The 23,131-nt window shown below is 37.8% G+C and overlaps 1 protein-coding gene across 3 annotated transcripts in view; it reads left to right on the top strand.

Annotated features, from left to right (window-relative positions):
- myo7aa (myosin VIIAa) overlaps positions 1-22,751 on the top strand; it is a 70,730-nt gene extending 47,979 nt beyond the window's left edge. For all 3 annotated transcript variants that reach the window (XM_088079282.1, XM_088079281.1, XM_042486976.2), the window contains 22 exons: positions 227-353; positions 601-720; positions 1,435-1,608; positions 2,140-2,367; positions 2,814-2,981; positions 3,631-3,748; positions 6,323-6,449; positions 7,150-7,319; positions 7,696-7,886; positions 8,866-8,990; positions 9,283-9,440; positions 10,051-10,204; positions 10,429-10,584; positions 11,022-11,127; positions 11,217-11,330; positions 12,593-12,680; positions 13,049-13,155; positions 13,300-13,485; positions 13,873-13,989; positions 14,838-14,921; positions 15,075-15,194; positions 19,679-22,751. In XM_088079282.1, coding sequence (XP_087935408.1) covers positions 227-353; positions 601-720; positions 1,435-1,608; positions 2,140-2,367; positions 2,814-2,981; positions 3,631-3,748; positions 6,323-6,449; positions 7,150-7,319; positions 7,696-7,886; positions 8,866-8,990; positions 9,283-9,440; positions 10,051-10,204; positions 10,429-10,584; positions 11,022-11,127; positions 11,217-11,330; positions 12,593-12,680; positions 13,049-13,155; positions 13,300-13,485; positions 13,873-13,989; positions 14,838-14,921; positions 15,075-15,194; positions 19,679-19,771 — 3,031 coding nt within the window. In that variant the 3' untranslated portion in view covers positions 19,772-22,751. The remainder of the gene's footprint in view (positions 1-226; positions 354-600; positions 721-1,434; positions 1,609-2,139; positions 2,368-2,813; positions 2,982-3,630; positions 3,749-6,322; positions 6,450-7,149; positions 7,320-7,695; positions 7,887-8,865; positions 8,991-9,282; positions 9,441-10,050; positions 10,205-10,428; positions 10,585-11,021; positions 11,128-11,216; positions 11,331-12,592; positions 12,681-13,048; positions 13,156-13,299; positions 13,486-13,872; positions 13,990-14,837; positions 14,922-15,074; positions 15,195-19,678) is intronic.
- The last annotated feature ends 380 nt before the right edge of the window (positions 22,752-23,131 follow it).

The raw sequence follows: 23,131 nt of genomic DNA, 5'->3' as shown, positions 1-23,131 counted from the left end.
AAAATGTATTTTTCCTTTCATGTAGACTTATATTTTAAATTAAAATCAATACATCCTCAGTTGGGCCATTCCCCAGTTTAATGGCAGGAAAAACACTGCTACCTAATCTCTCTAACCTGCTGTGTGTGTGTGTGTGTGTGTGTGTGTGTGTGTGTGTGTGTGTGTGTGTGTGTGTGTGTTTGTGTGTGTGTGTGTGTGTGTGTGTCTGTTTGTTTGTGTTTGTTAGAGATGAGATCTATTGTCAGATCTGCAAGCAGCTGAGTCAGAACCCGTCTAAGAGTTCTCACGCTCGCGGCTGGATTCTCATCTCTCTGTGTGTCGGCTGCTTCGCTCCTTCAGACAAGTTTGTCAAGGTCAACTTGCATTATTTTTACAATCTTTTCAACTTTAATACACAGAAGGAAGATGCCAAAAAATCATACATTTCCACCACTTATTTCCTCAATTGATTCTATACATTTATAGACACTGGAGGATGAATATAGAGAGTGTTTTTGTTTTTCTGGGAGACAGTATCAACTGTTAATTATTGTTTTCAGATGTTGCCCTGTTGATGCAGGTTCAGGCATTGACACTTGTATTTATTTATTTTACTTACAGTACCTGAGGAACTTCATCAGCAGCGGTCCGCCAGGTTACGCTCCGTACTGTGAAGAGAGACTGAGACGAACATTTGTCAATGGGACGAGAACTCAACCACCGTCCTGGCTGGAGCTGCAGGTACAAACACACACAGATTGATTTGATTTAAGAAAAATAATCAAGGTAAGTTTTATTTTTAAGGTTTCTCTGTGTTCAGAGTTAGCAGTTGGCGCTTAACATCGTCTTTTTCCCGGAATAAAATCACATATAGTTTGTAGGCACCTGTCAATATTACATCACTAAATCCTGTTTATTATTATTGTGAACCAGTGTGCAACTCTCAATTCACTGGTGATAAACTAAGTGCCTCTCTCATACATGCACATAAAAACATCTTGACCACAAGACATTTTGGGTGATTAGACCAAGAATTCATTTTAAGTTGATGGAAAATTGAGTGGAGTCAATGGGCACTGGGCATGACAGTATAAGAGAAGAGCACATTAAATGCAATATAGTCTTATATGCCGACCACTACAAATAAACAAGAATAAAACTTTAATATATTGCATATTTCGTACTAAAAGATGTAATACATGGTACTTCACAATGAATAAAAAATGCACATTAAAAGGCAGATGCAAGAAATAGAGCATCAAAAACAAAGCAAGTAATTAAAAGTGATTTTGAATTAATACAATTAACAGTAAATGAATGACAACACTGTGAGAGAGGTCAAATACATTTTCAAAATCATGACTTAGTCCTGGACAGAGGAACGCTTAATGTGACGGACTGTGAAGAAGTCCGTGATCTGTTGGTGTCAAATGAAATTCTTAAATCTTTATCCAGGCCACCAAGTCAAAGAAGCCCATCATGCTGCCGGTGACGTTCATGGACGGCACGACCAAAACACTACTGACGGACTCTGCCACTACAGCCAAGGAGCTCTGCGGCGCCTTGTCCGACAAAATCAACCTGCGGGACCGCTTCGGCTTCTCGCTCTACATCGCACTGTTTGACAAGGTGGGCACACACCTGAAAACTTAAAACCTCCAGCACGCTCACACACTGAGAGGCAGGAGACATCATTTAGCAATTAAACTTTTGAAATAAAACACATTTAGATATTCATAGATCTAGGACTTTTTTTAATTGAGAAAGAAGGAGTAGATGCTAATTAAGAATTTTTAGCTAAGTAATTGATTCTTTAGTAGAAAAACATCAGATACAAATTATTATTTAAAGCGTTTTTATGTGTCTTAAAACATGTATGGAGGGGGTCTTAAACCTTAACCATAAAATTAAGACTTAGTCTTCAAACAGCCTGAAGAAGTGAGGAATAGACAAAATGTCACTTTTCAAAGTGTCTTTGTAAAACTGATCCTAAATAATTATATTTATAAATCTAATACTTTTGAAAAAAGATGAGCTACTCATAAATCCATATTATATTTTAAAAAATTAGCAGTTTATATATTTAGCACTAGCGAAGGAAGGTAAATTAGTCATTGTTTATAGCAACAGAAGTAGAAGTAAAAGTATCTCCTCCTGCAGGTCTCCTCTTTAGGCAGTGGGAATGATCATGTGATGGACGCCGTGTCGCAGTGTGAGCAGTATGCGAAGGAGCAGGGAGCCCAGGAGAGGAATGCCCCCTGGAGGCTGTTCTTCAGGAAGGAGATCTTCACGCCCTGGCACTGCCCCGCCGACGACCAGGTCGCCACCAACCTCATCTACCAACAAACCGTCAGGGGCGTCAAGTTTGGAGAGTACCGCTGCGACAGGGTGTGTTGTTTCCTCCATTATTTTAAAGTTTGACAGTTTGGGAAATACACTTACAGATATGAGAGGAACAGCTCTCCCATATGTTGAATTATTCTTTTAAATTGTGTCAGAATCCATATATATTTAAGTGTTTTGTTCACTTTGAAACTTTGGACAATAATCTTTTTTTAGATCATTTTTAATAATGAAATGTAAAACAGGCACCTTTAATATATATTAGAGAACAACATTTCCCATAGACATCAACAACATCCCCAAGTTTATTTTTATATTTTCCAAAAATTCTCCATTGCCCAAGGTTTTTAAAAAAACATTCTCTACTTGGCTGCCTCTCTTTGTTAACATTTCCCTTTCCTCTACTGTCTTTTAACACCCTCATTGTAAGAACAAAAGTCCAAACTAACATTCCGTTATCTGTCTCTCTCTCTCTGTCTCTGTGTCTCCAGGATGACCTGGCAGAACTGGCCTCTCAGCAGTATTATGTCGACTACGGTTCAGAGATCCTTCTGGAGCGCCTGCTGAGCCTCATCCCCTCCTACATCCCCGACAGAGAGATCAGCACTGCCAGGACAGTGGAGAAATGGGCTCATTTCATCATGGCTGCACACAAAAAGGTGCTCCTCACTGGGACAAAGTCTGTCAACATCCTCTGAGTGAAATTATCCAAAGAAGAGCCTGCAGCTTTTAGCCAGGCTTCTAGGGAGGGTGGTCAGTCCACTACTTTAGACTTAAATAAGTCATGAGAATGAATGTTGTTTAGACATTCATGGTCCTCAGAGGAAAAAATCCTACTGACTTTTCGATCCCTTATTTTGTCCTTTAACACTATGAGCAGGTGACATTTTGGGTTTTATACAATAAGATGTAATGAAATTTCAACTACACGTTAGACTTGTGAAATGAAAGGCAAGAAAGGTAGAAGCATAGCATGCCATGCCAGCAGAAGATTAATTCCGTAATACCAAGTAATCTAGTTAATTATGAGCAGCCGACTTGGAGAAACCCCCTTTTAATTTCAGAGTAAGAGATGGAGAGGTTTTGGTAAAAGAACTAAAGATGTGCCCAGAACATGTGGCATGATGCAGTTAAATAAAATCCAATATTAACACCAATACAATGAATTCAGATTGCAGTCTAATCTAATCTCAAATAATGAATCAATCTTGCCCTGAACCTTGGTGGTATTTCATTTATCTGTGAGCAGTTTTTGATGGGCTTTAACAGTGGATGTCATGTTAGCGTTGTTTCTCTCTGTGGGCTCAGGGCATCTACACCCAGAAGAGGTTTGACCCTCAGAAGGTGAAGGAGGAAGTGGTGGACTTCTCCCGTCACAAGTGGCCTCTGCTCTTCTCTCGTTTCTACGAAGCCTTCAAGTTTTCAGGTGAGAATCTCTGACCTTTTTCCCTTGTGACCTGAGGCAGAGAGGAATCACTAAATATTCAGTCATCCAAATCTGCTTATTCGAGGCACATTTGGACATGCTAAAATTTTAAAATTCGCAAACTCTTATTCAGTTAATTAGTTTCATGTACATTTAATTTAAAACAGACAAAACATAGACAACTACTAGTAGTGAAATGTAACTCAGTACTTTACTCAAGTACTGTACTTATGTGCAAAGCCGAGGTACTTTGTACTTCTACTCCACTACAACGTAGAGGCAAATGTAGTTTTTACTCCACTAGATTGATGATCCTGAGGAGTATGATGCGTCACTGTAGATTTAACCAAGTACCAACAGTACATAAAGGAGCTAAAATGAGCACAACCGTAAACATCTACAGCAGGAAAATAACACATTAATACAGCACTAATATTAATCCAAAAAACATAATTAACATTAATAAACACTGACTCCGAACGTTGTACTGCACTAAGAATACTGGTACTTTTCATACTGCAAGTACATTTTGCTGATAACATACTTTCACTTGCATAAGGTTTTGCATGCAGGACTTTTACTTGTAGTGGAGTATTTTCACAATTTGGTAATGGTACTTTTACTTCAGTGAACGGATCTGAATCCTCCCTCCACCACTGGCAATTACACACAAACAAATTCCAAGTATTGGATAGGGTGGGATGGGGCTTAATTGTTGTAGTTAACCAACCTTGCACATCAATATAAAGCTTTATGGTCATTAAGCCCACAAATTACAGCAACCAAATCATTATCATAATTATTATAGCATGGATACATGTGGTCTCAGTTGCCCTTGGCGTAAAGGCAAGACGACAGAGAAAATAGATGAAATGAAAAGTAGACTGTAGATTAGCAAACCTACCAATGGTGGCAGGTGACATGCTGCGTGTACTGATTTAAAGATGGTTACTTAAGTGTTAGAAGACACAGAAAAGAGGATCACACTCTAAACCGCAACTGAAAAACTTTTCAAAAAGCATTGTACTTTTAATTCTGGGCCTGTGTATAATATCTTTAACTGATTGTTCTCTGTAGCTTTATATCTATTTACCTCCCTATAGGGTTACGTTATATGTGCGAGTTAAGCAAAGCATAATTTATTGATTCTGATCTTAACATTTCCTATCTAACCTGCCTGGTGGTAATTTCCCATGTGCGAACTGTGTCCAGTGTAACGCTATGATCAGAGGATCTTTTTCACATCCCCACTGTGGCAAGAAGTAGTCTATAAAAACAGGATATCATGCAAAACAAAATATGCTGTTTATCTACTGAAATGCCCTTGTAGCTTTTGTTTTCTTGGAAAAACAAAAAGAGAATTGAAAATGTATATTTCTGAGCACAAAAGTAGCATTAGAAATAAGGATGAAAAATCATTGGTAGCGAGGCATTTTAATGCTATGGGACATGATGTTTGCTCTTTGAGGTTCCAGGGTATGGCAGGGATAAACTCCTCCTCCACAGAGAAGCTTTTTGAATACATGCTTTACAGACTGAATATCCTAAAGGACTTAATGAGGAGCTACTATTGGGGTATTTTCTGTGAGTGACCTTTTTTCTGTGATGTGCTTATTCTGATATATTTTTTGTCCCCTATTGTGTACCTGTTATAGGCCAACTAGGGTTCCAAGTCTCTTTATAAGGGCTACTTTGATGAACTTTGTGAGATGCTAATTGTGTTATGATCGCTCTATATAATTGAATATTGTCTAATGGTGTGTATTTAGTGGCCACTAGATGTTGTTTTTTGGCTGTAATTTGATATCTTGATCTGGATGTACACTGTAGCTTCATATAACTTTTCACTCCCTATAGAGTCACTAATTTGTCATATCCCTTGTGATTATGGTGAGACAACACCCCACTTTACTCTGCAGTGACCAACAAAGTATACATCATATGTTTTTTTGGGTTTTTTTTTACGGTACTAGAGGCTATCAGGAGCCTTGAACCCCTTGTAAAAATGTACTTTAATGGTATATGATTGTTTGCAGTGACCGAAAACGTACACATCAGAGGTTTTTAAATATGACCTTGCTTTAGTATTTATTTGTATTGAATGTATGGTCTGTCTGGTCGTGACCCCCACCTTGCGAGATGTTTTTGTAATGGTGTTGATTGTTGAATATGTTTTATTTTGAAACAACACTTCCTGTATATATGGGGTCGTTTCTGCCTATTCACAATGCTGATGAAGACAGTTGGTTGAAACACGTTTATTGTGTTGCTGTCACAGGCCCAGAATTAAAGAATCTAAAAAGGACACTTAGGTGTGCTGACGGTCAGCTTTTTTGGTACAACACTTTGTTAGAAGAAACTTACATAAGCAATAAGTTTGATTTAGTTGAAAGGGAAAATGAATCGCTGTCCTCATGTTCCTTGTAGGTATCCAATTAAACTGTCCTCTAGGAAACAGTGGAACCAATTACATACTGAATTACTGAAGATTTTGTCAGAAATCTTTCGCTCCTGGGTGTGTGACAATGAATCCTTCATGTGTGAAAGTTTACTCTCCACCTCTCTGCCTCTCAGGTCCCAGTCTGCCTAAAAATGATCTGATCGTCGCAGTCAACTGGACTGGGGTGTATTTTGTGGACGAGCAGGAGCAGGTCCTCCTAGAGCTGTCCTTCCCAGAAATCACTGCAGTATCCAGCAGCAGGTGAGGCATGCTGGGAGCTATAGTTATTTAACAGTTAAACGCCTGTCCTTCATCCACTTCTTGGTGTCTCTTCCTCCCAAGAAAAACAACAGCATTACATCACAAAAACATTTATTTTGTTTGTTTTGACCATGACATTGAAGGTTGATTAACCTTAACCAAGAAGTTATTTTAGCTTAAACCATGATCTTTCCATAACTTTACCCAAGTCTTCTTTGTGACTACTACATCAAATCAAACATTAACTGTAGCTACATCAGATCAGGAAACTGCCATTATTTTTGTAACTGTTTTGGATGAAAAGCACAGATGATGTCATCCCGCTGGTGAGAAAGTCAAAAAATGCTTATGTCGCTGTGGAGAGGAATGACTATAGATGTTATTTGTTGTTGAATTGTTCAGTAATGTGAATCATCCACCCAGCCTTTCTGGTTAATTATATTTAATTGTTTTGATATTTACTTATTATATTGCTGTGGCTTTACTGCTTTCTTATTATTTTACTTTGTGGTTTTGCAGTTTGCTTATTACACTGACCTGTGTAGTTTTCTTTTTTTACTGATATGTACTTACTATTATATTGCTGTGTATGTTTTTTACTGATGCTCCCTGTTTGCACTATCCCTTCACTGCTGTAATGTTTTAAATTTCCACGCTGTGGGATGAATAAAGGATTATCTTCTCATCATAACTCTTTCAGGGGAGGAAAGTTGCAGAGTCAAAGTTTCACTTTGGCAACAATCAAAGGAGATGAGTACACCTTCACCTCCAACAACGCAGAGGACATCCGTGACCTGGTGGTGACCTTCCTGGAAGGCCTTAGGAAGAGGTCGAAGTTTGTTGTCGCACTGCAGGACAACCCCAACCCCAGTAAGTTCTGAATAGAGAGGCTTCTGTCCATAGCTAGTGTCTGGTTTGTCTGTTCTGGCCTACTGTAGAAACATGGCGGTCTCCATGGACAAGGACCTGCTCCCTATGTAGATATAAACAGGTCATTTTAAGAACAATTCTTATTTTCAGGTGATTTTACAATAAAGAAAACATACTTATTATATTATGTTCCATTTCTGCCAATATATCCCCCTAAATCCTACATACTGGACCTTTAATTGAAGAGTTTGTTTCTGTTTTTTTAATATCAGAAATATTTCGGTAGTTTTGGCCTTAGATTCACTCAGAAAAGAAGGGGTTTACAAAAAAAATGCAAGTTAATCATTCCATCTCATTAAAACTTTTCCTTGCACAGCCGGGGAGGAGTCCACCTTCCTGAGCTTCCTGAAGGGAGACCTGATCCTGTTGGACCAGGACACTGGCGAGCAGGTCCTCAACTCTGGTTGGGCACACGGGGTCAACGAACGAACCAATCAGAGAGGAGATTTCCCAGCTGACTGCGTATATGTCTTGCCCACCATGACCCGACCTCAGCAAGAAATAGTGGTGAGAAGAAAAATACACATCTAAGAAGTTCTATGAAATAAACTTCTGTTTTTAAACAAATATTCTGCTGATCTCTGTTGTTAGAGCGACACTCATCTTCACAGCACTGATTTCCTCATTTTAATGGAGAGAAGCTGTTGTATGTCAATGGCATCACAGCTCAGTCTGCAGGATGCTGAAACTTCATTTCAGTTTTTTTTCATTCAAAAAGGGTTTTTAGTTTGAATAAATGTGCCACACTTTAAGGGGATGTTCAGCAAAAAGCCAAAAATATCTGATTATTAGTGAGAATTGTTTTCCATTATTTTCAGCATATCAGAAATAACAAATTAAAAAAAGTAATGATACCCAAGGAAACACAAAATAAGTAAATGATGACAATGAACAATGTGGAAATGTGATGTTAGATATCAAGAATTTCTCTGAACAGGACAATGAACAGAGACAAAGAGCCAACAGGGACTCAAAATATTGTACTTTTTAAAAGAAAATGCATTTTAAAGGAAGCTTTAGTGTTGTGAGCCTTTGACCAGTAGCAAACACAATTGCAGGTTTTAGTCTTTTTTTGGCCAATTAACATTGAAAACCTGTTAACATGTTGCTGTTACAGTTTAATCTGATCTGATATAATGTGATGACACCTGGCTTGTCGTGGCCAGACGGTAACCCTAGATTTTTGTAACTCTAAAGAGCCACTCCAAAGTATTCGTGTCTTGCTGTTTAGTGATGTAGGTTGATGTGTGGTTAATGTCAGGAAGAGATAATGGTTTGGATTTAAATGATCACTTGAAATTTGGCACGTGAAATGTTGCCGGAGTTTTCGGGAATCTGGGTTTACCATCTAGACACGACCTATGTGGCTCTCCTTTTTGTTTGAAGATGTCAAACAAAAAGGAGAGAAAAGATGCAGGTCTTGTAAATCAATTTAAACAGAATCATACATCAGCTGAATGTATTCTGATTTAATCCAACCAATCAGGCGCTGGTAACCATGACACCAGACCAGCGACAGGAGTCGGTCCGTATTTCGCAGCTCGTCATGCCAGAGAGCGACGGCAGGATGAAACCTTACACACTGGAGGAGTTCTCCTACGACTACTTCAGGTAAACACACATACACACACACTGTGATTAATAACAAATGAACAGTACATACATTATATGCAGGCATGTGCGCATGCTCACAAACAAAACATAGTACACCAGCGCTCACATGCACAAGGGCAGTTTTTGTTTTACCTATTTGTGTGTAATTTTACTGTGTTTACACGAGCCACGTTACATACTTCCATTTCTCTGATCTGACCTCAGTAATCTTACCACTTGGCATCGTTTATTATCAACACAAACAAGTTTGACAGGCCCACATATCACATATGTAACCTGCTTCTTCCAGGCCTCCTCCCAAACACACCCTGAGCAGGGTTATGGTTACTAAGAATCGTGGGAAGGACAAGATGTGGAGCTGCACCAGAGAGCCACTGAAGCTGCCGCTGCTGAAGAAGGTCGTCAACCATGAGGAGCTGGCTCAGGACGCCTGCATGTCCTTTATAGATATCCTTAAAATAACTGTTGTGATGCAGTTTTCAAACTCACTATCATAAACACTAACATTTTTTGCATGGTGTCACGAGGAAAGTCCAACTCACTCAGGGTCCTTGAGTTATCAAACCTTGTCGGTCCTGGATCTAATCCTTAACCTAACATAGTTGGTTATCAAATTTAATCTGTAATGCTGTATTAACCAATTAAAATATAAGCTTGTAAATATGAAAGAGGCACGTTTGTAACTGTTATTCTTTATAAAAACTATTCTTTATTGCAAGAGACAGTAACTTCTCTGATTGTTTTATTGCAGTATTTGATGTTGCAACATCAAATACTGCAATGCAACAATACTGCAGTGCTATGAGAATCACAGATCCAAGCCTTTATCCTGGCATTAACCCCATGATTTTCAAACAAAAAATCAATTTCTGAGATGCTAATAGGCCACATTGCTGTCTTAATTACCTACGTATTTTATCACTGATTTACTCTCTATTCTTGGATTCTCAAGTTTGAACAATACTAATTATTATAAAGAGACTCTCTCTTCTCACATCCAGACATTTATTTATATTCAAGCTCATCAGTTTGTTTTATTCCTTGACGTTTGTTCCACCTATGATGAAGTACATGGGTGACTACCCGTCCAAACGAACGCGCTCCGTCAACGAGTTGACAGACCAGATCTTTGAAGGAGCGCTGAAGGCCGAACCTCTGAAAGACGAGATCTACTGTCAAATTATCAAACAACTCACTGACAACCACGTCAAGTGTGTAAACTGATGCCATAATCAGTATAATCAGTGCACTTGCATTTAGGGTTATATTTCATTTACAGTGAAGCTTGTAGAAAAATATCTACTTGATATTATGGGAAGATACTTTGTTCATCAAACACTTTAACTGCATTCAGTGTCCATTACTCATCCAATCATCACTGAGTCTGTCAGCTGTTTATATGCAGAAGCTGAACATGAGTTTTGTGCTGCTGCAGGTACAGCGAGGAGAAAGGCTGGGAGCTGCTGTGGTTGTGCACTGGTCTGTATCCTCCCAGTAATGTGCTGCTGCCGCACATCCAGCGCTTCCTCCAGTCCAAGAAACACCACCCCCTCTCTGGAGACTGCATGCAGAGACTGCACAAAGCTCTGCGGTAAGACTCAACACTAAAGTCTTAACGTGAAAATATACCAAAGTAGCAAAAGTAAAAGTATCATTATGCGCAATGGACAATACATATTACATTCTAGATTACAATCATTGATGCATTAATGTGTTTATCACTTTAATGTTGCAGCTGATAAATATATAACTTATTTTAATTACTTCATATACTTAATGTTGTTCAGTATACAATAATAGATTTATTTGGTGATTATATTTAGCATTAATAATCTCAGTCTATAAGGTAACTTTATCAAATGTATGGTTGTAAAAAAACTTTATCAAATGTATGGTTGTAAAAAGAATACAGTGTTTATAAAGTAACATAAAAGGGTACTTGGTAAATGTAATTAGTTACTTTCCACCACCGCAAGTAGACTGACTCTTTGTTTCCCTGCCTTTTTTTTTTCATTGTCATGGAAATAGTAATGGATCCAGGAAATACCCTCCTCATCTGGTGGAAGTGGAGGCGATCCAGCACAAGACAACCCAGATCTTCCACAAAGTTTACTTTCCTGATGATACAGATGAGGTAAGACACACTCACATGGACAAACAGTACAGAAACAAACCAATAAAGTTTCATTTGATAATTGAGATTTTTTTGTCTGAAACCTGCAGGCATTTGAGGTGGAGTCCAGCACCAAAGCGAAGGATTTCTGCCAGAACATCTCAACCAGACTGCTGCTCAAATCTCCTGAAGGTTTCAGCCTCTTCGTCAAGATCTCAGACAAGGTCAGAGGTCAAGAGGTGGTTTTGGGAAGCAGAACAAAATGACACTTTGGGTGCATTCTGAATCACATACTAATTCTTTATACTTTTAGTAGGTGCTATGGCTGCCCTTACATAATATATACTGTTGCAGGCAGTATGCACACAATCGGTACATATTACTTTTTCATAACACAGTGCCTTGAACTTTGAGTTTGGCAGTCAGAGATGAACCCAGGGAGCTCTGCTGTTGTTACTTGGCTATATATATGTAGTTTAACCCTTAAGTTACAACTGCATACCATGTGGATTCAAACATTTTATATTACTAAAATGAACCTAGATATGCATTTTTTAAAGCACTGTTTTGTTTTTTCTTTGTTGGTAGCCTAATCGCTATTATTATTTTGTTCACAAACAATTAATATATAATACAAATACATTACTATTCGACTCCTCGTCATCAGTCACTTTAATGCGCCGTCATCCATCACTGCGGCTTCTGACAACTTTCAATCGGCTGATAAAAAGCTTCATCTGTTTGCAGCTAGGTCAAAGCGATGTATTTCTTGTGCACAGAGGATTGTGGGTAAGAACAGGCAGAAAAACTTGCAAACTGCAAAATCTGATTGGATGTATTAGAACATCCTGGTATTTTTGGCGTACAGCATTTGACATACTATGTATTGGGACATACTAAATCTTTTTCTGGCATACTATATAGTATTGTAGTATGGGTATTGGAACGTACAGTTTTTTTACTCCTTTAATAGAAATGTGGCATTATTAGTTTGTTATTTATTTGTTATTGTCTCTCCTAACCTTACATGTTTTTGCAGGTGTTTTGTGTCATTTTTTGCTCACTAGTGTCCTTTAACTTCTTTTTATAAAATGTTTTCTCGACCCAGTAAGGAACAATATGAAGCTTTCAAATATTATTTCTATTTAAAAAAATATGCAGGGTATAGGGTTACATCTTCCTGATGTATTAATTTCTACCCATGCATTTATGTTAGAAATTGCAGACTTTGGAAACTTTAATGACAGTAGACAGATTTACTGCAAATTTTGTAGGATTAAGCAAATATTAAGCATTACCATAATTTCACGAGGCCCAAGAACTTTTTGTCAAATAACAATTTACACATTTTTACAGAATCTAAAGTGAACTATGTTTGATTTTACTTTAATGTTAGCTTGCACCAAACTTATATGTATGACATACCGTGTGTGTGTGTGTGTGTGTGTGTGTGTGTGTGTGTGTGTGTGTGTGTGTGTGTTTGCAGGTGATCAGTGTGCCAGAGGGAGATTTCTTCTTTGACTTTGTCAGACATTTGACAGACTGGATCAAGAAATCTCGACCAGCTAAAGACGGTTTGTACCTCCGTTGGGACAGAACAGAAGTTCCCTCAGGACATTTGGTCGCAAATTTCAAATCAGAAATGTTAAATCATGTCACACCAGCACAGGTGTATGATAAGATAAGCTTTTATTGATCCCCAGAGGGGAATTCCTGTGTTGCAGCAGCACAAGGACAACAATTAGTTACAGTCAGAGGCTCTTACTGTTTATTCTTATTTGCTTCATATGCAGGAAGTAAAAATGCAAACTTGCAGGATTTCTGAAACATCACAACTTTTTTAATAGGTGCTGAAAAAAAAACTTGAATAAAACTAATATTACACCACAGTTTTCAGGTTGATCATACTTATATTTCACCCTCCTCCCATCCCACCTTGCAGGAATCGTTCCCTCTCTGACGTATCAGGTGTTCTTCATGAAGAAGTTGTGGACCAACACAGTTCCAGGGAAGGACTCCTTTGCCGACTCCATCTTTCACTACTACCAGGTTGGTATTTTTTTTTTAATTTAAATTTGACGCTATCATTTTCCAGTACTGCCTCCAACAATATATTTAATTCATACTAGAGCTGAACCTTTGTGTAAATAATGTCAACACTTCTTCATTTAAGGATTCTTTTCTCTTAATCAGGAGCTGCCTAAATACTTGCGTGGATACCATAAGTGTTCACGAGAGGAGGTTTTCCAACTTGCAGCACTCATCTACCGCGTCAAGTTTGAGGATGACAAGTCCCACTTTCCAACAATTCCCAAGATGCTTCGGGAGCTGGTTCCCCAGGATCTCATTCGTCAGATGTCACCAGATGACTGGAAAAGGGTAAACCTGCAAAACACACAATTGTACAGTGATGTGACGGAGTGATGCTTCTTTCATAGCATAAACAATCTTGTAGGCTGATTACAGACACCAGTGATGGTGGAAAAGAGGCTGTAGGTAAAGCAGCTGAAAACAAAGCTTTCTTGCAACTTTATGCTTGTTGAACAAGCACTTTGATAAATTACTGCTACTGGACTTTTCAGAGGGTAAACGTCCGATGTTCGATATGCTTCATATACTGTCTGGAAACTAAAACGTAATGCTATTTGTTAATGTTCATTTTGTCCAACTGGATGTTTATGCTAGAAAATGTGTTGTTTTTGAGATACTTAAGTATTTACATATTGAGCTGAGTTTAAAAATTAAGGTGTGTGTGTGTTGTTACAGTCGGTGGTTGCATACTTCAACAAGCAGGCCGGTAAATCAAGGGAGGAGGCCAAACTGATGTTCCTCAAGATCATCTACAAGTGGCCAACCTTTGGGTCCGCTTTCTTTGAGGTCAAGGTAAATACACAGTTAACATATTTAAGGCCAAATTGAACTGACTGGACGTTTCGTCACCGTCACTCATGTCAGTAAGTGCTCAGATATGCTCAGCTAGATATGTACATGGACACGGATGGATCCTTCCGTTTGTACTCTGTGTTCATTATTGTATTTGTGCACTTTTTTTGAAAGCTTATGGTTATAGATAAAATGAAGCAGTACCACTGGAGATCTTCTGAGCCAGCCCTAATTATAAGCTTTATCAAAGAGGAAGGTCTTAATTCTACCCTTAATAGTGGAAAAGATGTCTGCCTCCTTGAACAAAAATGGAAGATGGTTCCATAAAAGAGGAGCGTGGTAACGGAAGGCTCTGGCTCCCATCCTACTTTTGGAGACTATGGGAACCAAGTCATGGAACAAATTGGTAACATAGTGAAAAGAAACCTCTGTCCGCATGTCACGATGTATTTTATGAGCTCAAAGACCACCACTGTTTATAACGTTGCCTCTGTTCAAAGGTACATTATTATGAACTACTCACCGTCGCCTCATTTGTTGTGTGAAACTTATGACTCTGCCCTCTAGTGCCATCTCTTGGAGATATCATTGTCATCATAAGGGACACATGGTAGGCAGTGACTTTTACAAAGTTTGAAACAGATAAATCTATTTTCATAAGTGAAGGGAGTATAAATGAGCCTGTAGTCGTTCCCACCTAAGAGGGAGAAATCCAGGGAAAATGTTTGGAAGCTCCTCACTATTCAAATAAGATGTCCTATATTTAACACAAACTTTGCAGGGAAACTTTCCTGCTGTATGTAAAAATGTTTAATGTTATGACAACATAAATTTGTTTTTGTCTTTAGCAAACCACAGAGCCCAACTACCCAGAGATCCTGCTGATCGCCATAAACAAGCATGGAGTCAGTCTCATCGACCCAAAGACAAAGGTTTGTGTTTGTCTCCCCTCCCCATCTGTCAGATTTTTTTATGTTCAGTTCAGACTTTTTATTTACCTGTATTGTGTTTCTGTAATTTACCACTTACGTATCATCGTCAGAGTCCCTGAAGGTAACCTGCGTCCTCCCTGTGTGTTTGTGCAGGACATCCTCATCACTCACCCCTTCACCAAGATCTCCAACTGGAGCAGCGGGAACACCTACTTCCACATCACCATCGGCAACCTGGTCAGAGGAAGCAAACTGCTGTGTGAGACCTCACTGGTGGGTGGCAGCAACACACACACAAGTCAAGTCAAGTCAGTTTTATTTATATAGCCCATTATCACAAAACAAGGTTTGCCTCAGAGGGCTTTACAGTGTACGACATCCCTCTGCCCTTAGACCCTCACATCACCCAAGGAAAAACTCCCCAAAAAGAACCCCTGTAACGGGGAAAAAAAAAAGAGGAAGAAACCTCAGGAAGAGCGGTAGAGGATAGTGAGGGATCCCTCTTCCAGGACGGACAGACGAGCAATAGATGCCGTAAATAGCAAGTGAAATACAATCATGGCAAAAAAGGAAAGAGAAAGAGAGGGGGGGAGAGGGGGGGGGGGCACAGAACAATAGAAACAGATGCATGTCAAATTACAATAATGGTAGGTGTGAAATTAGTAATTGCTCTCTATGATGATGTTGATAGAGATGATAACAGTCTCATGCATATGTGAAAGGGAGTTGTCCAAAGGCAAGATCACAGCATCGGCGCAACCAGGACCAGACCACGATCAGGGCGAGCGGGGGGCACAGAATCAGTACAGCCACAGCACGAGCACAACCAAAGGCAGGGTCGCAGCATCAGCACAGCTATCACCACGGTCAGGCACAGTCAAGGTTACGGCCAGGATCCAGGGAAACTAGGAAACAAGGGAGCAGGAACGCTCCCGAGAGGCAATGGGATTAGCGTAGTGCAGTTCAACAGACCCAGGCTCTGTAATCGCGAGCCCCAGGTGGTGAGAGTACCACATGGCTATCACAGAGCTAAGTTAAGCTTGCACATGGCAATGCAGTAAACAGACATGCATGATTTCTGATGGCAGCATTGAGAGAAGGAAAGGAGCTCAGCATATCAGAGGAAGTCCCCGGCAGGTTAAACCTATGTCAGTTTAACTATGGGCTGGACCAGGCAACCTGAGCCAGCCCTAATTATAAGCTTTATCAAAGAGGAAGGTCTTAAGTCTACCCTTAAAAGTTGAAACGGTGTCTGCCTCCCTGACCGAAAATGGAAGATGGTTCCATAGGAGAGGAGCATGGTAGCTGAAGGCTCTGGTTCCTAACCTACTTTTGGAAATTTTGGGAATCACAAGTAACCCTGCGTTTTCAGAGCGCAGTGATCTTGAGGGTTGGTAAGGAACTATGAGCTGTGACAGATAGGATGGAGCCTGACCATTTAGAGCTTTATAAGTAAGGAGGAGGATTTTAAATTCAATCCTGGATTTCACAGGGAGCCAGTGCAAAGAAGCTAAAACAGGAGAAATATGATCCCTTTTCTTGCTTCCCGTTAAAACACGAGCAGCAGCGTTCTGCACCAGTTGGAGAGACCTAAGAGATTTGTTTGGGCAACCAAATAATAGGGAATTACAGTAATCCAGCCTAGAGGTGACAAATGCATGTACTAATTTTTCAGCATCTGTTTGTGATAGGATATGTCTAATTTTTGCGATGTTACGCATGAAGTGAAAGAAAGCCGTCCTTGAAGTTTGTTTTATATGGGAGACAAAGGATAAATCCTGGTCAAATAAAACTCCGAGGTTCCTTACAGTTGTGCTAGAGGCCAGGGTAATGCCATCTAGAGAAATTAAATTGTTGGAAAAGGAGCTTCTGAGGTGTTTTGGGCCAAGAACAATAACTTCAGTTTTGTCTGAATTCAACATCAGGAAATTACGGCTCATCCAGGCTTTTACATCCTTAAGACATGTTTGAAGTCTAGATAGCTGATCAGTTTCATCTGGTTTCATAGATAGATATAATTGCGTATCATCAGCATAACAATGGAAATTTAAGGAATGTTTTCTAATTATGTTGCCTAGAGGAAGCATATATAAAGTGAAAAGGATTGGTCCGAGCACCGAACCTTGTGGCACTCCAAAGCAGACCTTTGTATGTGCGGAGGGTTGATCATTGATGTGAACAAATTGGGAACGATCTGATAAGTATGACCTAAACCAGGCTAGTGACGTTCCTTTAAGGCCAATTGAGGATTCAAGTCTGTGCAGTAAGATTTGATGGTCAATGGTGTCAAATGCAGCACTGAGATCTAATAGGATTAAAACAGAGACCAGACCTGTGTCAGAAGCGATAAATAAGTCGTTATTAATTTTTACTAGTGCCGTCTCTGTGCTATGATGAACTCTAAAGCCTGACTGAAAGTCCTCGAATAAACTGTTGTCTCGGAGAAAGTCACAGAGCTGATGAGCAACCACTCTCTCAAGGATTTTAGAAATAAAGGGGAGATTAGATATCGGTCTATAGTTAGCTAAAATCTCAGGATCGAGAGTGGGCTTCTTTAGAAGAGGTTTAATGACAGCTACTTTAAAAGACTGGGGTACATAACCTGTCAATAAAGACGAGTTGATTATATCTAATAAAAAGTTGTCTAATAAAGGTAAAACTTCCTTAAGGAGCTTAGTTGGGATGGGGTCTAGCAGGCATGTTGATGGCTTAGATGCAGAAACCAAAGTATAGAGTTGATGAAGGTCAATGGGGGAGAAATGGTCTAGATAAATTTCGGGTCTTGCTGCCATAATCAGGCTATCTGAGTCCGGGGTCAGGTCAGTTGAGGGTAAGAGGTGATGGATTTTATCTCGAATAGTTATGATTTTATTATTAAAGAAATTCATAAAGTCGTCACTGCTTAGGGCTGAAGGAATACAGGGCTCTATAGAGCTGTGACTCTGAGTCAACCTGGCTACAGATACTGTAAATGTTGAAATTCAAAGCAAGTATTCAAATAATCACTGAGCCCCAAAAGTTTGTTAGGTGCCCAGCAAGCATGAACAAATAAAGGCAATAATAAACAATATAGAATACATTGACACTTATGACTTTTTAACAACACACTATACTCAGCCTTTTTATGACTTTTTAACCCACATACAATACTATGATTTTTTAATTACATTTTTAATGACAATCTAAACTATGACTTTTTAATGACTTACAATGCTAATATGTTTTTATGACTTTACTGACTACATACTATGCTATAATGTTTTCATGATTTTTTAGTAGCAACAGACCATACTATGACATTGATCATATTTTTAGTGACACTCTAAACTTACATTTTATTTTATTTTTATAACAACATAATAAACCATGATGTTTTTAACAAACTACACTGTGATGTTTTCAGTATATTTTTGACAATGTACCATACTGTAACGTTATTGAAATTTTTAAAAACACTACACCATGGTTTTATGGGGTTTTTTTCAACAATATACTATTCCATGACTTTTTTTAACAACATACAATTTTGTGATATTTTCTAATTTTTTTTACACATACTATATACTCTGATGTTTTTAGGACTATTTTGATTGCAATTACATTGTCATGATATTTTTGATGACATACTATACTATGACTTTATAGGGCATAATTTTTGACATGAGATACTGTGACTTTTACATTTTATTTTTTATGACACACTGTACTTAGGCGTTTTATATGACATTTTTAACGACATAGTATGCATTGACGGTTTCATTACTTTTTAAATGTCACACTATACTCAGGCTTTTTATGACATTCTTCACAGGTTTTAATGACTTTGAACGACATACTGTGATGTTTTTATTATATTATAACATTTTCATGACCTTTTGGACGGATTAATACATTATGATGTTTTCAAGGTTTTTTTTTAACATACTATACAATAACATTGTTATCATGATTTTAACAACAAAATATACTCTGACCTTTTCATGATATTTTTGATGACATACTATACAATAACGTTTTTATGACTTTTTCAATGATGTATAATTCTGTGACATTTTCATGATATTTTTTCAACATACTATACTATGACATTTTTATGACTGACACATTTGTATTACCTTTTCGTGATACTCTCAGGTTTTATTAATTTTTTAATGACATATACTATGACATACGATTCTATGATGTTTACATATTTTTAATGACATACTATATCCTGTTTTTTATGACTGACACAATTCTATGACGTGATATTTTTCACAATATACTATATAATGACATTTGTGTGATGACATTTTCATATTTTTGACAAAATACTATACTATGATGTTTTTATGACTTTTTTTTAACTCACTATAATACAAGGTTTTTATGACTTTCATACATCCTATACCCTGACATTTTTTAGACTTGTTTAAACAAGTCAATGATATTTTATGACTTTTGTAACAACATACTATGCTACAGTGTTTCTAGGCCTTTTTTAACGACATACAATTCTGTGAACTTTTTAAATTTTTAATGACACATTGACGTTTTCATGATATACAATTCAATTTTGTTTTTATGTCATTCTTGACGACATAATATACTATGACATTTCCATGAAATTTTTCAGGACATACTGTACTTGGACTTTTTTGGGCATTATTCAAGACATACGATACTATGTCTTTTTTAGTAATTGGAAACACATTCACGTCACCATGAAACTAAATCTGTCTTTTCAATATGTGTGTGTGTTTCCACCTTACCTGCAGGGCTACAAGATGGATGACCTGCTGACCTCTTACATCAGCCAGATGCTGACCACCATGAACAAGCAGCGTTCCGGGCGGGGCCACAACAAGTGAACTTCTTACTGGCAGGAGGCCGCTGAGCTCATCCGGCTCTTGCGCCCTATTGGCCAGCACTGCAGCTGGGGGCGGACCTTTGCACACCAGCTGTGGAGGATGAGTCGCAGTCCTTCTGCTAGCTCGGAAGGGTCAAAGCTCACCGGGGAGAGTTCGGCTGCCAGCAGCGACGACCCCGGTGAAGGCCCCAGCAGTTATCACCACTACAACTACAATGAAGATGAGGATGAGCTGTCCAGTGAGGATGACTACCTCTGAAACCTCCAAACTCTCCATGGCACTGGTCAGCCTTCCTGGTTCCTGATTCAACAAGTCAGACCTGCCTGTTACAGAAAGACAGTGTACAGTTAGTGCTGCTCTCATATTAACCTTCTTTGGCTCATTCAGATCAGCCAGAGGACAGTTGGGTCTTGGAAGATCTGAATGATTGAACATGTTAAGAACTTAAACCAAATCAGTAAACCAACTTTTTTGTCAGCTGTATGGGATTTATAAATCTATAAACTACAAGTAAGAGTGGTGGACTACAGTTGCTAGAAAGCTCATCAACTCATAATGGACAATTAAGTTCAGTAAAAACATCTTTTATTGATGAATGAATCTACAATTCTACAATTCTACAATTTCATTTAGCAGACGCTTTTATCCAAAGCGACGTACAACACAAGCAAGAATCTATCCATTTTATGCCTTTTATCAATGATAGCAGTTCTAGAAATAGTTATTTTCGGATGGAAAAAGCTGCAAAAATGTGATATAGATTTCCTCAATAAACGTAGGCCTTATGTCCTTACTGGTTTTCCATCTTTCTTCGCCTTGTATGATTAATTTAATTCTATTTGGTAATTAAAAAGTCATATTTAATATGGTGAACACCTCAGAAACCCTGGTTAACCTCCAATAGTTATTTGAATGTTACTACACTAACATTAGCATTTAGCCCAAAGCCTAGCAGTCCCTCCAGGATTTCATGGGCTGCCCTTGGGATTGTCATGTCCTGAAATTCCTGATTTGACAGCAGATTTTTTTAAAAACAGCAGATAATATGTTCATGGGCATTTTTTTGTTTGTTTGCTTTTATTTTTTCAATGAAATAGTGAAAAATGAAAAGTGCTGCAATGCTCTCTCAGATTCAGAGCCCATTCTTATCAACATTCACTGTTTCCCACAGATTTAAAAATTGAATTAATTATTTCAATCCTAACATCCTGTGGGGGCAAGTTCATTTCAAGCTGAGTCTTAACTCGTAGGGTAACAACATGGCCTTCCCTGTGACTCCATTCTCAGGCTAAATGCTTTTTATTGTCTCACCAGTGATAAAAATAAAAACAAATATATAAAAAATATCATATCCATCCAGCAATTTTTTATATCATGACAAAAAAACCCAAAACATCATAGTATAGTATGTTCTTCAAAACCATGAAAACATGTTGTAGTATAGTATATCATCTAAAATCATGAAAAAAAGGCATATTGGAATTATCACAAAAATTACCACAAAAACGTCACGTGATAGTACGACGTCCAACATCATCACAAAAAGGTCATAGTATAGTATGTTGTCCAAAGCCATGAAAAACGGTATACTATAGTGTGTTGTCCAAAATCATGAAAAAACATGATAGTAAAGTATGTCATTCAATGTCATGGGAAAAAAAAGGCATTGTGTAGTATGTCATCCGAAATCATCAAAAAAATGTCACAGTATATAGTATAGAATGTTGTTCAAAGTCATAAAAAAAGCCATAGTAAAGTATGTTGTCCGAAATCAAGAAAAAACGCGATAGCAAAATATGTTGTCAGAAATCATAAAAAGACGTCATAGTATAGTATGTCGTTTGTAATCATGAAAAAACACCATTGAATAGCATGTTGTCCAAAATCATGAAAAACATCATAGAATAGTATGTCGTCCAAAATCATGAAAAAAGCCATACTATAGTACAGACATGTCAAACTGGTCCACAGGGGCGCCGGTGTGGCTGCAGGTTTTGTTTCCAACCAAGTAGCAGCACACCAGACTTGACTCATTTAATCAACTGATCTCCGTCTTCAGACAGTTGATTGGTCAAACTGTGTGCTCTTGGTTGGTTGGCACAAAAACCTGCAGCCACACCGGCCCCCCTGTGGACCAGTTTGACATGCCTGCTATAGTATGTTGTCTGAAATCTTGTAAAAAAAAAAAAAAAATCATAGTACAGTACGTCACCCAGAATCATGAAAAAACGTCACAGTAAAGCATGTCATTCGAAGTCATGCAAAAACGTCATGGCATAGTATGTCATCTGAAGAAATGAACAAAGGCATAGTATAGTATATTGTACAAAATCATCACAAAAACGTCAAAGTATAATATGTCCACAACCACAAAAGAACTTAAAATATATATATGTGTGTATGTGTGTGTATGAATATGTATATATGTATGTATATATGTATATGTATGTATGTATGAATGTATATTTTAGTCTTAAGTCATAAAAAAGGTATAGTATATAATGTCATCTGAAGTCAAGCAAAAAAGTCATAGTATGGAGTCCGAAATCATGAAAAAATGTCATAGTATAGTATGTTATTCACAATCATCACAAAAACATCATAGAATATTAATCGGCATCAAAAAAAGTCATAGTATTAGTATTGTACCACGACTTTAGTACTGTAGTACTAGTAATGAAAAACCGATAAAATGTCATAATATAAGTAAGTAATCATGGAAAAAAGTCATAGTATAGTATGTAGACTATAGTCCGAATCATGGTAAAGTAAGTCGTCCGAAATCATGAAAAGACGTCATAGTATAGTATGTCGTCCAAAATCATTACAAAAACACCATAGTATAGTATATCATGCAAAATCAAGAAAAAACAGCATAGTATACTATGTCGCTGAAAACCATGAAAACGACGTCTTAGTATAATAGGATGACCAAAATCATCACAAAAACATCATAGTATAGTATGTTGTCCAAAATCATTACATAAATACCATAGTATAGTTTGTCTTCCAAAATCATTACAAAAAAAACATAGTTTGTCATCCAAAATCATGAAAAAACATCATAGTATAGTATGTCGTCCAGAATAATCAAAAAATGTCATAGTATAGTATTTCGTCCTTAATCCTGAAAAAATGTCATAGTATAGTATGTCCTCCAAAATCATGTAAAAACATGATAGTATAGTATGTCATGCAAAATCATGAAAAAAAATTCATTGTATAGTATGTTGTTCAGAATCATGCAAAATCATCATAGTTTAGTATCTCATCCAAAAATAACCACAAAAATGTCATTGCATAGTTTGTTGTCCAAAATCACAAAAACATGATAGTATAGTATGATGTCCAAAATCATGA

This window comes from Plectropomus leopardus, chromosome 6 (assembly GCF_026936395.1).
Source record: "Plectropomus leopardus strain MGB_pleo_1.0 chromosome 6, ASM2693639v1, whole genome shotgun sequence".
Taxonomy (NCBI): Eukaryota; Metazoa; Chordata; class Actinopteri; order Perciformes; family Serranidae; genus Plectropomus; species Plectropomus leopardus.
Note: the sequence above shows the minus strand (reverse complement) of the source record. Positions and strands in the feature narration are given on the sequence as shown.